General features: G+C 42.6%; 1 protein-coding gene across 2 annotated transcripts in view; it reads right to left on the bottom strand.

Annotated features, from left to right (window-relative positions):
- Positions 1 to 1,828: 1,828 nt before the first annotated feature.
- The window catches only part of XYLT1 (xylosyltransferase 1), a 192,498-nt gene continuing 177,202 nt past the window's right edge, over positions 1,829 to 17,124 (bottom strand). For both annotated transcript variants that reach the window (XM_074158428.1, XM_074158425.1), the window contains 3 exons: positions 16,861 to 17,056; positions 10,582 to 10,915; positions 1,829 to 2,286 (listed from right to left, as the gene is read on the bottom strand). In XM_074158428.1, the coding sequence (XP_074014529.1) occupies positions 1,964 to 2,286; positions 10,582 to 10,915; positions 16,861 to 17,056 (853 nt within the window). In that variant the 3' untranslated portion in view covers positions 1,829 to 1,963. The remainder of the gene's footprint in view (positions 2,287 to 10,581; positions 10,916 to 16,860; positions 17,057 to 17,124) is intronic.

The following is a 17,124-nucleotide window of genomic DNA, read 5'->3' on the forward strand; positions in this document are numbered from 1 at the left end:
GAAAGGGAGGTGTGAGGGGAGGAAGGCCTTTTCTTAATAAAGGCATCTTCAGTTAGTAAGATAACATAACCTTCAAGCTGCAAAAGCAGCATCTACTAATTAGTCATTGACTAAAACATAAATAATAAATACCTAAATTCTTCCTTCTATGCATCCATTTTTGTGCCAGATAAACATTTCAATGCTCTGCCTTAATGCCAGCACAGCTGACACCGCAATTTCAAGTCCAAAGCAAACTGCAAGTAGCTTTAAACCAATACTACAGAGAGAGATACTACGAGCCACTGGGATCTGTGTGTTACGACCATCTCGCAACTGTTGTTTAAAAGGGAATTCAACCTTTCTGTGAGGTGCAATGTGATTACGGAATGATTTAAGGGTCTATTTCCCTCCTGATGTGGATGCTTAACTCTCAGCAGGAAGTTAGTCATACACACAGAAGGGTAAACAGATACCTTACTTTATTACATCAACAGGATTTTTTTCCAAATTAACCCAATAGCTTTTAATAGGCATTTTGGGTTATGTTGTTAACATGAGATTACCACAGCAACAACAAAGTGCATGCTTTATGCTAATGTAAAATGCATTAGTTGGAGATGACTTTGCATATAAAGCCTATATTTTAAAAAGTTCTTGGAATGTAAATGAATTTTTTCCTACTGTAAAAAATGCAGCTTAAAATGATGCAAAAGATGCCTATTTAAAACAGGATGCAGCCTGCTAGAAATTCTGAAGACAGGGAAGGTACAGTTTGCTGACAGAATAAAGTAAAAGCATTGAGAAACACAGCACTGCTCTCCTTCACAGTCAGCTCGTGGCTTCGGTCAGGAACCCATGTCCTGCACAGCCTTCCAGATGCCCTGCACAAGCCTAGAAGGACACTTCACGAAGAGCTGGCATATCTGAGATCAAGGGAGGGAATTAGTGTTGAGACTTACTAGCTGCTACTCAAATTAGGGAAGAAATGTGTTGTCGCAGACTTAGGTCCCAATTCTACCATTTTACTGGTTCTGTGCAACTCCACTGCCTGAGAAAACACTCAGCTCGGCTCATGAGCAAAATCAGCAAAGGGCGTGAGCAGACAAATCACAACCCACCCCCGAAATACACACTTGCTGTACTGGAAATGTGCGAAAATGCTTAGGTGCTGGTGGGCTTGGAAAAAAAACCTGCAGATTTGAAAGGGCTGAAATCCAAAATGCTTCTTTGTTCTTTAAACTAACACTCCCAGTACCCAGACCCTGAACCTGTCTGAATGAGACATAAAAGATTAATATAGCAAAACACTGCTTCCGTTTAGAGTTTATAATGAAATTAGTCTAAGAAATCTCTGAAAATAATCTGAAAGTTTCTGCTTTTGCTCATTTTCTCTAACTAGGATAACAACAGACATTAGCTGAGTCCAGAATTTGTGTTATTAAAAAAAAAAGAAAGAGTGAGGTTGTACCATAATTATTCCATGTTCTGTGAGGTAACGTGGCCATACAGGCTCCAGCCTGCAGTAACCAACCTGCCCAGGAAATGTAAGTAAAGGGAATTTTACTGTGATTTATTCATGTAGCAAAATAATGAAAGTCTATGAAACAGCAGAGGTACAGACAAATTTATTTTTAAAAAACACTTTTGGCAGCTGCTCGTTCACTGCCCTCTCCATGGCTTGCTGCTACTGTTTAAAAACCCACCGAGGGTGTGTGGTACAGCTGGGAACTACGGGGCAGCAGAGGCCGTGGGGCGACCGAGGCTGTTCCTGACAGAGCTGATGGAGAGGGCAGTGCCAAAGCCTTGTCAGAGCTTTTTCTTTTTTTTCTTTTTTTTTTTTTTTTTTAAATTAATTATATTGCAATAAGTAACAAAAAAATATAATGTTCCCTTAGGTTTCTGAAATGTGGTGCGAGATTCACGTATGAGCAAGGTCAAATTCCCTTTTAAAAACCTATGCCGGAGGAGAGTGTACCGGATGCTACCTCAAGCGACCGTCGGGTTTGACGGGTCCCAGCTCAGATTTGGGGTCCGGGCTGAGGGAGCTCCAGGCTGTCTGAGCACAGCCCTGCATGACTGGGCAGGCGGTGGGGCCGGTGCTGCAGATGTCCACAGCTGACCAGACGCTGCCGACCAGAGAGTCCACCCAGGCTTCCAGCTGGGCGCCCACGAGCCCCGCGTTCCTCTTGGCCTGGTCCATGCGGGCAGCACTGATGGGGATATTCAGGACGGGGTTCAAGCCCTGGAAGCTCTGCTCCATGTACGCGTTCTTTGGAGGCCCGCTGTGATACTTCATGGCTTCCTCTGGAAATGCAGAAATAAACCCAAAAGTTAGTGCATTAAAAAAACCCAACAAACCCAACCTTCAGGATCTAAGGGTACAGCAAATGAAAGGCAAACATTAGTGGTGTGCTACAGTCCGTTTCCCCAGCACTGAGGAGACACTGCATCCCGAGGACGACTGGCTGTGCTCAGCTCTTCAGCTCCTTGTGCTCACCACCATGAGCTCTGCTCACCACTATGCTAACCCTGCAAGCGCTGCGGGAGCAGACGAAGCACTGAGGCTGAAAGCAGTGTCATCCTTATTATCATCATGTACAACGGGTGTTCCCAGAGCTGTAGGACACCCAGCAGGACACAGAGCGGTTTGGCACAGCACAACACAGCCTCAAGGGCATCCCAGCTATGAGCTCCTGTCTGTACCTGGAGCCTGATCAACGTGCAGTTCCTCCTCGGGAGAAACCCATTTTGCATTCAGGAAAAGCTAATATTGCCTCTTTCACTGCAGAAGCAGCCTGGGAGATGGGCCCCAGGCAGCTGCAGTTACCCCGTGGACACCCAGGGACGGCTGTGCCTTGAAACTGGGAAACAGTTCAAGGATGCTGGGTACGAGAAGGCTGCAGCCCTCGTCAGACCATCAAGTGCTATCACTGATTTGTCTAGGAGGAAGAGCCAAGATCTCCGCCTGTTTTTTTTTTTCTAAGCTGATGAACCTTGCCCTGCTGGGGAAAAGTCACAACATTTGTTAGCTCAGTCTGCCTCCACAAACCGGGTGGTGCCATTCCTGGCACTGGAAGGACAACACCACAGCCTTGGACAGACTGGACCCATAACAAAATATGTGTTGCCCCAGCATCATTCCTGGAAGTGCTCTGTCTTGCTGGGAAAGTATTCTCTAGTGACAATTATATTTTCAGCTCTTATGCCAAATAATGGATCACAATAATTTCCTAATGACACTTTTCTTTGCATTGTGGTTGCTTTCCTTACAGTAACTCTTCTGCCTCAGCAAAATGCAGTACATTGCCCCAAATGTGCAATATTGCAGTAAAAGTCATTGTCAGGCTGTGATAACACCTTCAAAGACCTTCAGTTGGACATTGAGGGTCAGACTGCTCTCGTCTAAGGCCGACTGACTTCTTAAGGTCCGAGAGCAGACCAAGGTGCTGCTCACGAAATCAGAATGGGACCCTCCAAAATTTTCACTGCGTGCCTCTTGGGAGTACATTTTCAACCATTTCTTTCTGTTCTCAGCTGACTTCCCCAGCATCCTCGCTCCAGCAGCACAGAGGAGCTGTTGAGCTCTGCCAATGTACACACTGTCTAGAACACAAAATGGGCCCATTCAAGGCGCTCCAGGCGAGGAAAGCCACCATGCTCTGAGAGCGCTTAAAGGCCAGGAATTACATATTCACAGCTACAATTCCTTCCACATGTCCTTGCTGCCTGCGCTGTGGCCTGACACTGAGCCCTTTCTTCCAGGCAGAGGACGGTATCTCAGGCCCTGGCAATAAATCAGTACATTTATTTAGAGGGAAAAGGGACATTTACTTGGAGCTTTGCTGTTACATTTACAAAGTCTTTAATGTCAAATACTGTGCAAGTCCACTACTTCAGATCCCCAATTAAATTAGTTTGGCACATCCCCATCCCCATTATACATCGCCTCACTGTTCCTGCATTCACCTAAACTCCTCTTTTTATTTTAAATGGTAGATATCCACAATAACCTCTAGTCAAAATGAGTTTATTCCATGCACATATGTCAGAAGTGTGCTCTGCCAGAGCACTGCAGATTAAGAAACAGAACAAGTACACATGATTAAATTTCCTCCTTTGGAAGCAATTAAATATGAAAGACTGTTTGTCAACATATTAATTAAATAGGAACATTCTAAGTAAAAATCCCAAAACAAATAAGAGTTGGCATTACTAGCAGGATCATCTGATTGAAACAGGCAATTCAGAGAGCTTGTTGAATTAAAGCCTGTTGTGCATGTGTTTAATGCATGGAACGGGAGAGACCTTTTTTTCAGACAAATAACAGGATGAAATCGAACTTCTCTCTCGCTCAGCCTTACACTTGTCCCAGGCTTCAGGACCTGGTGGATTATCAGGACTGGAAGGAATGAAACCTACAGATATTGTAGGACTCAGTGCTGGCAATGCAGCAGGAGATCATCTTTTTCTCTGACCTTTGTTGTTTAAGATCAGTGGGCTGCTTTTGCTAAAATAAGGATGATAACCTCAGCATGTTCAACAAATTTAAATTTCTCCAGTCTGCTATTGCTGTAATTGTGTTGGATGTGCTGTTCTGGTCTGTGCCACCAAGTGACTGCCGTGCTCTGATCCAGAAGGTGTTAAATGGGACCGAAGATACACTTTTTTGGAAAGAAACAAATATTATCAGCAGACAGAAAAGGCAGACAGTGCTGAGGACAGCACTGACAACAACCAACTATGCTTCTCAGTGTGTTAAGGGCTATTGCCGAGCACAGCGAACGTGTGCTCTGCTGTGAGACACCTGATGAAACCCTGAGGCAGTGCTGGTAGGGGACTGTCTGGCCCCACAGCAGAACCAACACCCCAACTTAGGTGTCTGCACGTCCTGTAAAGAAGGAGGTGGGTAACAGCAGTCTGAGTGCAAAGCTGTGCACTAATTGATAGGAAACTCTAACGATTCAACCCAGAACCCTCTCCTGGACCCTCCATGTCTCTGTTAAAAAGTTCACAGGAGAAAGCAGGGAGGATGCTGCTCATCTAAGCTATGAGAGATGTGGGCTATTCAACTTTGCATTAAAGGAAAAAAAAGAGAGAGAATAATGACTGCAACTTACTGAGGTGGGACAGGAGAGGGACAGTGTAGATCCCAAGCCCTGAAATACTGTATAGAAGGAGGCTGGAGCTACTGCACTGCTTTTAAAGTACTGACTCTTCAGTCCTTGCTCATGAAAAAATAATGAAGAATGTAAGGGTTGCCTCTATGAGATGTGTGTTTAGACATTTAAATCTGTACAGTTAGAGCAACCAATTCAAAATTAGCTGAATTGCAGACATTAAGCCAGATTTTTTTGCCAGCAAACACATCCAAATAGCCCTTTGACTTCAGGAGGACATGCATAAATGCAGAATATATTCCATTGACTCTAAATTACAGTTTTTTAAAAATGAGTTATTTTTGTCCCTCATTTTGTTTGCTCTTCACTCTGGAAGAGCACTTCATTTCTCAACTGACTTCTCTCAGTATAACTTCCCTGGACTAAATACACAGCCTGTAGTCAGCCACATAGGCTGGGATTTCAGCATTTTTGTGTGGGTTTGTTCTTCATTTTGCAGAAAAAGCAAATGAGTTTAGACAGAGAGTGGGCTTAGGAATGAAAAATGTGGTTACCTCGGTACACATCAAGGCGCTAGACCTGTGGTTTTTTTTAAAGCAACACAGAATGTACAGCTTTATTTCTTTACTTGAATTGTGTTGAAACCCTCTGGCAAAGAGGTAATTTTTTATTGACATTTTGTTTGTTTTCTCTTGCAGCAAACAAGACAGTGCTGCATTTGCTCATTGTGAAGCTAATCGACTCCTTGTCAACTGGATCTGAACTAAATTTCAAAGCAAATCCCTGTCTTCAGGGTTTTTCTCGGGATGATGATTCCAGGGCATGTCTACTTTTCTGCAGCCATGTGCTTGCCTGCTGCTGTTACCGCATTTATCAAGAACGTGTCACGCTACCTCTGGTTAATTTAAAAAAATCACAGCAGTTCTGACACAAGTTGCCACCCACTTTATAATCTGTATAGATGCAATTAGAATTGATTGAGCCACTGCAAACATCCAACAGCAAAACAAAGGTTTTCCCAGTATATACTTAATTAAGATGATCTATAAATATGGATTAGGTTAAAAGGCCTTTGAGATGCATGTGTGCAGCGCAGTGTGTCTGCGAAAGCTGTCAAGCCTTTGAAAGAGGTGGTGGCAGTTAGAGGGTGCAGGGACCAAGAGCTGGTGTTTAAGGCTCCCTGTCCCGTTGCGGAGCAACAGAGACCAGAAGCTCCACGTCCGGAGCAAGCGATCACGCTAGGTACCAACGTGAAAGGTCTCTCTTAAGACGAAGAAGGAGAATGCTCTTCTTCACTGCCTTCCTTGGTTGAAGGAAGAAGGGTTTTATTTATTCATTTATTTATTTTCAAGCCAGTGTTCGGTATCAGCTTGAGGTTTGGGGCTTTTTCTGCCCCAGAATTGAATCTGCCCACTGGCTCACAGTAACCTATTTAGCTTTAATGAAACAGGTACTATACATTAAATGCGTGAAAACTCATTATTGTCACTCCAGCTGGGAGATCGCTGTGGAAACTTTGCCATGAATATAAACTCAAATTTAAAAATGAAATTGCTTTGGCTTATTCTCTGCCCCTCTCGGTGCCCGTGGGAGACACATGTGATCACACTTGGCATGACAGCTTCACACAGACTTTGTACAGCACGGAAGGGTGGGAAAGTGGGATGATGGGGATGCAGAGCCAACCTCGACTGACTTCACTGTTTTCTTAGGAATTGAAACCTACTTGGTAACTTAGATTATAGTCTGCCAACTGCTGGCTAAATGCTCTGAATTATACCTGTTGTTTGGCTCTGCCTCTCTATCCCTACGCAGGGGACCTGGACATCTGGTCTCAAGTCTCTGAACTGCACTTAAATTCAGGCTGCCTAAAGCAGACAGCAAGAAACCCCCATTCCTGTCTATTATCACTGCTAGTGATCTTCTACTGATCTTCTCCCCGTTTTGTCTCCTCCACATGTTACATTCCCTCTCTGTCTTGGCACAATTTAATCCTGGGGTGTCCTGCTGGTCCTTGGCAGCTCTCTCACGTCCTTACAGTAAGCACAGAGTACTTGGCTTTAACACACTCAGCCATATGGTGAGAAACTCAAAATTGCCATTTAGAAGAAGTATAAAAGAGAATCTGGCTGTGCAGGACATAGGGGAAAGGAGACACTGGTGGAGCACGTGAATGTGATTTCTCAAAATGATTTGTCTCCTAAATTCACTTAATTTTCATTTTCTTCTCTTTTTTTCTTTCTCTAACCAGGCAAACACTTGAAAGCACTCTTGAGCCAGAGGATCTGCTGAAAGCAGAGCTGATCAGTGACACAACTCACACTAGAGAAAACAGACACAGATTTGGATGACTGGAGGGGGAAGAGGAGCAAGAAAGAATAAATAACATCAGATTCTAGACTTTCCACTGATATAACTTTGAGAGCCTCATTTACAGTGGAAACACCCCAAATCTCCCAGCATACTCAGTAATTCCATGTAAGAACCGATCTCTCTAACTCTCATAGATCCAGCTTTTGAAAAGGTCAATGAACCCATGTTTTTAAAACAATTTACATTGTGTCAGTTATGCACATCTGGACATAATATCAAAGAAAACACCCACTCTTGATTTCCCTTTATCGTTTTACTTGCATGCAGACTCTAAGCCAAAATTAATAAATAAACGGGAATGGAAAATGAATAAACTAGCTGCATATGCTGTTTTTATAAACTGCTAAATAAAACATCTTTGCTGGTAGCTGTCCCATGATTAATTTTTCTATTTTGAATTCTAATCACGATTTTTGAGAGTCATGATACAGGAACACGTTTTGCTTTGATTATTCAAAAGAGGAGCAAGTGGCTCCCTTCATGATGCTGGGAAACCAAAAGCAACTTTGCCTTGTTGTGCTCTGTGCTGAAGTGCTGTGTAGATAAGTAATGATTCAGGAAATACGGGGATTGTTGTCATGTTTGTGCTCTCAAGATACAAGATTTTAGCAGCTGCTGCGCTGCTGCCAGATTCGTGCAAACGCTTTTTAGAATGACACAGACAAATTACACACAAGACCACAGACAGATTTTTATGTATCTAACTACATGGACTTCAGTTTCTACATCTGGAGTATATGAGACGGAGGGGGCCAAATCATTATCAAGCAAATGACATGCAAAGTGGTATGAAATATATCAGTCATTCAAAAAGCTTCTGGAGTAGCAAATTACTTTCCAGGGTAATCTTTCTGACAAAAACTACAGCTTTTTTCTTTTTTTTTCCTCTCTTCTTTTTGGAGGGTTGAAGGGGAGATCTGGGGGTGAGGGAGGATGGTTGGAAGAACAAAATTTTAAGAAATCCCTGATAAAACATATCCCCCTCTTCTGCTGACAGCTCCTGGTTAAATCTGATGTATGTTTTATTTTCAGTGTTAAGACAAGACAATAATACTATTCCTTCATTTTAGAAGATTTTTGGCAGCTTTTGCATTGTTTACAACAGTAACAGAAATGGTTCTTTCAGAAGTAGTAGTTCTTCTGTCATACTCTCACAATGCCTTTATTTGGCAGAGGAAAATATATTTAAATAATAAAGTGGTGACAAACTGACAGAAGCTGGAAATCAAAGCTAAATGACAATTGCCTGCACAGAGCACAATAGTGTCACTGAGACAGAAAGCTTTAAAAAACCCAAACAACAGGAATTTGCATTGTAAATACAATTCTAAATACAGTGGAGTGTCACTATCTGCCCCTGTAATTAATTTTCTTCTTTACCTTCATGCCCGAGACATCTGGAGATTATATATCACATCATCAGTAGCAAATCACTCCTGAGGCTTTTTTTCCCCAGATAATATTGTTCCCAAGCTTTGTATTTCATTCCTATAGTAGATTCTAGTTACCATATGAATGAACAGGGCTCTTCAACAAAAAACTATGAGCCAGATCTTCTTCCCATGTATCAATGGGCAAGGCAGAGTAACTCCATAATTTCAGTGGAATTACTCCAGATTCAGAGTTTGAACAAAAGGGAGCTTTGCCTTTACACCATAAAGCGTGGGCTCACGGTTGAAGAGTGAGACACGCTTAACTGTCCACAGGGCTTTCACTTCGTAGGGAAAAGCAGCAAGGTTGCTAGCTACATGCCACATTTTCCATCCATTTTATGCCTTAACTGTTAAATTAGCAAAAAACATGGAATTCCTTAATTTCCAGGAGACGAGTCAGTAACAGCTGCGTTTAGAAGCAGGTTGCCCCAAACTTTAAAAATGTATTTCTTCTACACATGGCGTTTCTTCACAATTTATCATTGCCTATTAGCTAATAACAGCAGCAGGTTGGTGGTGGTTTAGTTTCTGCTTAAGAAATGATGCCACCAAATGTTAGAAGAAGAAATCAGTAAGTTAGCTCTTCTGCTGAGAAATGTGTAGAATCGAGCTCCTGTTGAGCAAGATAAGGGCTGCATTAGCTCTCAGCAGTTGTCTGGTAGTGTTTGCATTACAGAAGCAGCGTGTTATGCTGGAAGGTAAATGCCCGACTTAGTTTATTTGCTGCCTTGTCAGGAAGAAGAACTTCTGAAAACTTAATAGGATCATTCATGTATCTAGCAACTTTAAGATGTCTAAAGTTATGAATATTAATACTGGGCAGATGGAAGCACTTGAGCACGTTAAGAAGAATGGTAAAGATATTCAGAGCAACAAACTTGTTTTGATCTTACTGAATAAGAAAACAGGTGTGGCTACCGAATGTTCTCTCTTCGCTCAGCCCAGTGTCCTCAGCACTGGCTGAAGACCCGAGCCCTCGAACAACACCTGTGCCAGTGCAAACTGCTGCTGGGAGCCTGGACACACCATCAGCCCAAGATGGACCTCTGTATTTGGATGGCTCAGGGCTGCTGTAGTAGGGAAGAAAATGGTTTCTTTCTAAAAAATGTCAGTGTGGGTCTGACAGTGCACTCACCGGGATCGCTGTATCCACAGGTATTTCTGTAACACAACTGCTTGGCATGTACTGAGAAGCTTTCAGCAGGTATCAGGCAAGAGTGAGTGCCTGGACCTGACAATGTGTCAGCTGAGCTCTGGCAACTTTCTCTAATTCATTATTTTGTGTATTAATGCTTTTATCGTTAAACACACAGACTTCGTCAAGATGACCAAATGTGAACGAAGAGCAGCAGAGAAAGGTCCATTTTTCTTTCTATTTCTAAATGATGGCTTTTACGATAGCTGTTAGATTACTGAGAATCTGAAGTTCTCCGGATTCTGAGCTGTACATATATTAAAGATATAAATAGCCTTTTGTTCAAAGTGTCTGTGTTTTACAGACTGGATACAGACATTTCCGCTCCTCTTAGTGCAACAATTTCTCCTGATTTAGTATCTATAAAATTCCTTTCTTTTCTCCTTTTCCAATACAGTGCTACTTTGTTTTTAACAGCAGCATTTACAGTAAATACAGACACAATAGCTGTATTATTCCTGTACCAAATAATAAAACTTACCTTGTTTGATAGGCTGCCGACTAGAGAAGGTGAGAGGAGTAACAAGGAATTTGGTTTCAGCTACCTGTACCCAGTGGTGCAGAATTTTTATCGTCCAGACACCGGGTCGCAGGGGCAAATTCAAAGGTGGTTTGTAGTGAGTAAATTCGGCACTGGATTCAATAAGGATATCATACGTTGCTGCGATTACATTAACAGGATCCACCCAAATGACAGTAACGGTGACATTGGGGCCTTTTCCCCATTTCTGCATGCCAACTGGCTCATCTGTTGGCCCGAGGAGTCCTCCAAAATTCCGGAAAATCCTTTCCTTGGCGTCCCATTCAGTGCCAATCTGAAATTGAAGACCACATTGCTGCTAACATCATCTCTGTAAGCATCTAACGTCCAATAAGGATTCTCAGGACACACAAATCATATTTCTCTAATGACATTAATTTTGTATACATATAAAGGCTGACAGCAACATGACCTAAGAACATAACATGTACAGAAGTTGTGAGACAACCTCAAATGCAAGGCTTGTTCTTTTGGTCCAATTTTCTACTGTTGATCAATGTAAGGGTTTTCTTTATATTAAGAGTGACATAACAGGATATAGCAGCTCTCCTTTTCCTCTACATGGAAGCAGTCAATAAAGGACCAAGCCTAGGGACTGAACACAGCCTTTGCATAGAAAAAAAAACCCGTCACCATCTCCTGGGTCATGAAAATATATTATACGTTTGAGAGACAGACCCACAGTAGAGACCTACCCAGTTACTGCTGAGACCAAGGAAGAGGCTTTTGCTGACTTCAGGGCAAGTTGCATCGGGTCCTTTACTACAATCTATCCACAAGAGGCTGCGAGGAGTCGCACTCCCTTCCTGCCTGATGTGCGAAGTTATTTCTGGTAAACTCTTTTCTTACTGTCATAATACTGACATTGTTTTTTATTTATTCACTAACTAACAGTAAAGCAGCTGATTCACAACCTAGTGTAAATATTTAATGGACCTTTCTTTTTCCTAGCAGCTTTCATATTTCAGTGCTCTTTATATGAATTTTAATGGTTCACCCATAACCCACAGGGTGATACAAACTTACAAGCTGCTGCCATTAATACTCGTACACTACTGACAATAAACATCTCTAAACAGATAGCACGAAAATGTAGTAAGTGGCCGTTTTAGGCCAACTGACAGACTTTTTACTATCCCAGCACTAAATCTAGCATGTGTTTTTGAGGCTGACCGTTAACAAATCACTTCCATCAACTCTCAAGAAGCCAACCTGTTGGACTGCAGTATTGAAGGCAGCGTGTTTGCTTTTGGAGGAAGTGCCCAGCTCGCTTGTCCTATGAGGTCCTGTTCCCATGGTCTCAAATCAAAAGTGATCAATACCAAACACAAAAAGATTTGAGGGACCCATTTGAAGTGAAGAACAGGAGAACCCCTTGGCTTCTTTTGGCAAGCAGACATCTGATGTCATTCCTTGGAGAGACATACAGATGTTTTGGCCAGCCTGGTACTGAAATCCTTCATAGTTCTTCAGGTCTTCTTTGGCCTTAATCTCCAAACAGTGCAGATGACATAAGAGCTGATTTGTTCCCTATACAGACATCATGGGATTCTTTCAAGCTGCCTCCGAAGGCCCATGCACATACAGACAAGATTCCCTCTTTCAGAACATATGAATATTGAAGATGTACCCAACACAGAACTGTCCTCGTCCCTAATCTTCACCTCACACAGGTATGGTCAGATCCTGCTTTCCTGAAAGCATAACAAATTGTAGCTCATTTGCTTCAGAAATTTTTCTTCTAGGTTTCATCTCATTTGATGAGAATAAGTGCTTCCAATATAATGCCAAAATCCCTACAAATCCATAAAACATAACAATTACCTGATGCCTACTACCACTGATACCTGTACTGGAAACTGTCCAATCCCCAGTTGCTTCTAAATAAATCACTGTGGTTGGCAGACAAATTACAGGACGACTGCAAGCAAAAAGCTACAAAGCCAGTAGAATAAAAACCTACCATCCTAAATCCATCTGGCATGGATCATATGAATTCCTCCTGCTGGACTATGACACTGCAGAATATGAGGCAAAATAAGCGTTCCACTACTCTGCAATCAACACAGCAGAATCACTGGTATTTCAGAGGTATTTCACCTAGCACACCAGCTAATCAAACCAGACAGCGTAGCCCAGATATCAGACCCAAGCATCGACTGCCTCAAGGAGCTGTCAGTGCATACTCCCCTGACAAGACTGACTGAATATGTATGGAAATCAGCTGAGAAGGAAAGTCTCCTGACCAGATCTTATTATCTACTCTGCCAGCCTTCACTGAGTGTGGCCATGTCACACCTACTGGAGCTCAAGGGACCTGGAAATAATAAAGCCACAACATGTGAGACAAATCTACACCCTCTTGGGCAAAGAAAAGCCTACAAGGAAGCTCCTTCCACCACATTCGTTATTTCTTACTGAAGAACTCCTTACTTCAGAAAGAATTCCTTAAGAAAGCTTACTTTATCCTCAAAAATTAAACATTCATCCCCAACATCCAACTATTTTCCCCTCTTTAATCTCTCATCTCTGGAAAAAAAGATCAGAAAGTTACAATCCCTGTGCCTTCAACCTTTTCATGCACAGGAGTTTATTAGAGTGGTGCATAGAAGACAAAAGGTTACTTTCAGGGAAAAATTATAACACAATTGTTGGGTGGGTGTTAAGCTTTGTGCAGACACGTCTTTCAGTTCCCTAACATAAACTAAAAGTTACAGCCAAAGGGCAGGAGAACAGGGGGAGGAAGGGACAATTCTCATGCTGGTGTCTTTGCACAAGAGCCTGTCACACCACCACCGTCAGGTGTGTTTATGAGAACAACAGCACAAAAAGAACAAGAGAAAACACTGCCACAGCGCAGGCCCTCAGCAACACACAGGGGAGGCGCCTGGGCACCCTGCGACACCCAGCATGGCCCTGACCCGGGGCTCAGACCACCACAAGGTGCTGCGCACAGCTATTTAAAGGAGCTGCCCTCAATGTCCAGTTCCCAGGCGGGGACACACTCTCCCATGCTGCACAGCTTACAGTACAAGCTGGTTTTAGAAGCACAGTATTTTAAAGGGAATTTTACTTAAAGCACTGGTTAGAGGTTTATACCTCTTCCCTTGAACTCTGCAGAGCTGAGTTCCCAGTACTGAGATGTCTGATTTTACATGCCAAGAGATACTACGGTCCTATAATATTTCTCATAGCCCTTAAAACATTGTAAGAAGGCTTTCATTTTCAAATGGAATACACAAAGTATGGGATGAAATCAAGCAGTAATGAATATCTGATAAATTATGAAGGGATGTGGCACAGAAACTGACGTTTTCCACATCATTATTTTAATCACCATTATTTTGGGCTTCAAGAGCGGGCACTGTGCACAGGGTACATTCTGAAAGCTGGAACACTCTCATTCGCTTAAACTCCTGTTTCTATCTCTGTTCAGTCCCAAGATAAAATTTTCCCAAGATAAATTATGCCTTGATTATGGGTTTGTGTCTCATTGCTCACCACAAACAGGACCATTAGGTTCACACAATGCACACTAATTGCCTGCCACCTAGTTTATTTTATTCTCTGTGATGAATCACAAGTCTTAACAAGACCAGAAATGAACTTAGTGTTCAACTGATATACGCGGAGCTGAGACTCTTAGTACTGTACAGCAAATCAATCTTCTGCCTTCCACGTAAAAGTTGTCATGAGCCCAGGCTGGTCGGACACATACTGTGTGCGCTGTGCACAAGCCAATTTTAGGAGGTGTGGGAGTTTCATACTTGGAAATCGTCTCGCTTGGATTTCCTGTAAGTTTATTTTATTTTACCCAGGCTAAGACCGAGCACAGGAGCCGTGTGCCATCGAAACGCTACCATTAACCCCACTGGCCATTCGGCAGCCCAACCGGCTGATTTTTTCCACGTGTCTTTACTGGTGTACAGTGAAATCCGCTACTCGGGAAGCAAAGTCTGAGAAGCAAAGCGAAGGAGCAGAGAGGGCAGGAAGGGCTGACTGGAGAGATCCTATCGTCTCCACTGCAATTTCAGCTGGGCATCAGGGTCACAAATACACCCGGGAGCACATTTAATGCAGCAAATTTGTGCTTTTCCTACCCGTCTCCTTGGTGTGAGCTGGGAGAGGGAAGAAAGCTGCCAGTTATAAAGACCCCATTCAGTTTTAAATTTCTGCCAGATCAAGGGGTGAAAGTTGTGTGCAAACCAGCAGTTATATGTCCCACTAAGCACAAATCTTAAGTTTCTTTTCTGGCGCTTAACCTGCAAACATTGATACCCTCATCTTAGCTGAACTACTAAGTTTATTTTATACTTGCTGGACTTTGACAAAGAAGTGGCATTTTAATAAGCAGTGGCAGATCAGAGGCTTTCCAGCCACACTGAAGCTGAAGAGGTTAACGCTGGATTTATAACAGGGTAAATGAAAGAATAATTTGGCTCAGAGGCAGAGATCCCTGTAGGCCAGGGGAAGAAAGAAAGTAAAATAAACAATTAAGAAATGATTAAATGATTTACTTTGTACCTCCTGGTCTTTTAAAATACGAATCACCTATGAAAGGAGAAGACAATTTAGGAGTTTAGGCAAGAAAAAATAATGAAAACAAGTAAGCAGCCACCAAATCTGGTTTTGTGCATTTCAAATAGAAGAAAATGCTTCCTTAGCCTGAAAAAAGAGCTCACCAGTGATTAAATCCTTCCCATGCTTTGCACTCACATGGCTTCACTGCAGGAGCAGTTCCTACAGGGCTGCTTACAGACCGGCTGTGGTCTATGAGGCCGTGAGGAGCGGCTCATTAGTCCCGCGGGATCCAGGGATCCTCCCTGCAGGGCGACACACTCCACAGAGCTGTGGGCACAGTGCAGCGAAGAGGCCACCAATGTGCCATCGCTTCCTCCATCAGAGGAGGCTGACATTGGGCACTGCTGCTCCAAGACATCTGCCGATCAGGCTCCCAGTTGCTGCAGGGTTGGTTTTGGGGGAAAAAAGGTTTGGTAGCAATGCACTGGGACCAGGGGGTACCTGGCAAGTGGCCAGCAAATCTGGTCCCAGGTTTGTTTCCTCCCTACAACTGAGATGAAGTCAGATGTATTCTTTCTAAAGATTTTCTGATTTCTAAAACACTAAGATCAACATACTTCTCATCGTACAATTAGAAAAAACTCTTCCTGCTGCCAGCCTGGTTGCTTTCAAAAGAAGGACCCAGAGCAGGCATGAGGCTGAAAGCAAGATTAGAAGTGCCAAATAAACAGCAGAAATACTCCTACAAATCACAAGAATTAAAGCTTGTATGACCATTTATCACTGCATGAAATGGCAAACCTACCATCAGACACAATGATAAATGAAACACACTTTCCATCCATCTCTTTAATGGCACATTAGTGTCGTGGATTTGCCATGCACACCAAAACACTGAATCCTACCTAGGCATTTCTTAATTGCCCAAGATGATGGTAATTTATGAACTTGGCCATAATGACTGGAACACATTTGTTCAATCAATTTTATACCTTAATTGAAATTTGTGGCTTAACAAGAAAAATCATGAAATTAACTGCTCAGACAGTTATATCTTTAAAACAGAACACAGATGTTGGGTTCTATTAGTGGTCAACTTTCCTGATATATTTTAGGGTACATTTTTTACACTCTATGTCAGACCCTGAGACAAATTCCTAGAAGAGATAACAGGATTTGTGGGAAATCTCAGCCACTGCTGTGACAATTTTCTCTTTTGTGTTACAACATCAATATTCTGCTCACGTGGCACAACTGTCTGACTATCACTAACTTTATGAGGTTTTTTTCAGTCTGGTCTTGAAAGGAATGCTTACCACATTCCTGGTCACATCTGGAGCTGCAGAAACATGGCATTTTTCCCAGGTATCTCTCACAGCGCACACAAAAATCAGAGTCACAAAACTTTTAAGTTACTGCACCCCTTTCACAACAGTAAATTCCTTCAGTTCATCCTTAAAACAAGAGGGAATGAGGACACTCAACGTAAGAAGTCAGGATTGACCAGAAATCTGAACTGGCAATGGTATCCCCTTTAATGAAGAGATCTTAACATTATACTGGAGAGACACTCTCACCTAAAAATTACATAGAAATACAGTTTCAAAAGGCATTAGTATGCATAGAAAAGGCACAGAATTAGTATGCAATCTTTCCAGAGGCTTGTGATATTGTGCATGGGTGGCTACAAATGCTCACCTCTGAGAACTGCAGCCTTCCAAAATCACTTGGTGGACTTGCAATCTTAAAGACTTTCTTTGGCATCACCCAGGTTTCCAAAGTTTCCAGTTTACTGACGGCCAGATTGGTTGCATGGTGTCTGATTAGGAAGCCTTGGAAACGGTCAGCAAGGAAGTAAAGGTGGACAGAAACTGGATGGCCCATGGGGTAGTATCTGTAAAACAGCACATGCACATGCTCATCAGTTACACAAGAGAGACATGAAATCTCCATTTACTTGGA

The sequence above is a fragment of the Numenius arquata genome, chromosome 14, assembly GCF_964106895.1.
Source record: "Numenius arquata chromosome 14, bNumArq3.hap1.1, whole genome shotgun sequence".
NCBI lineage: Eukaryota > Metazoa > Chordata > Aves > Charadriiformes > Scolopacidae > Numenius > Numenius arquata.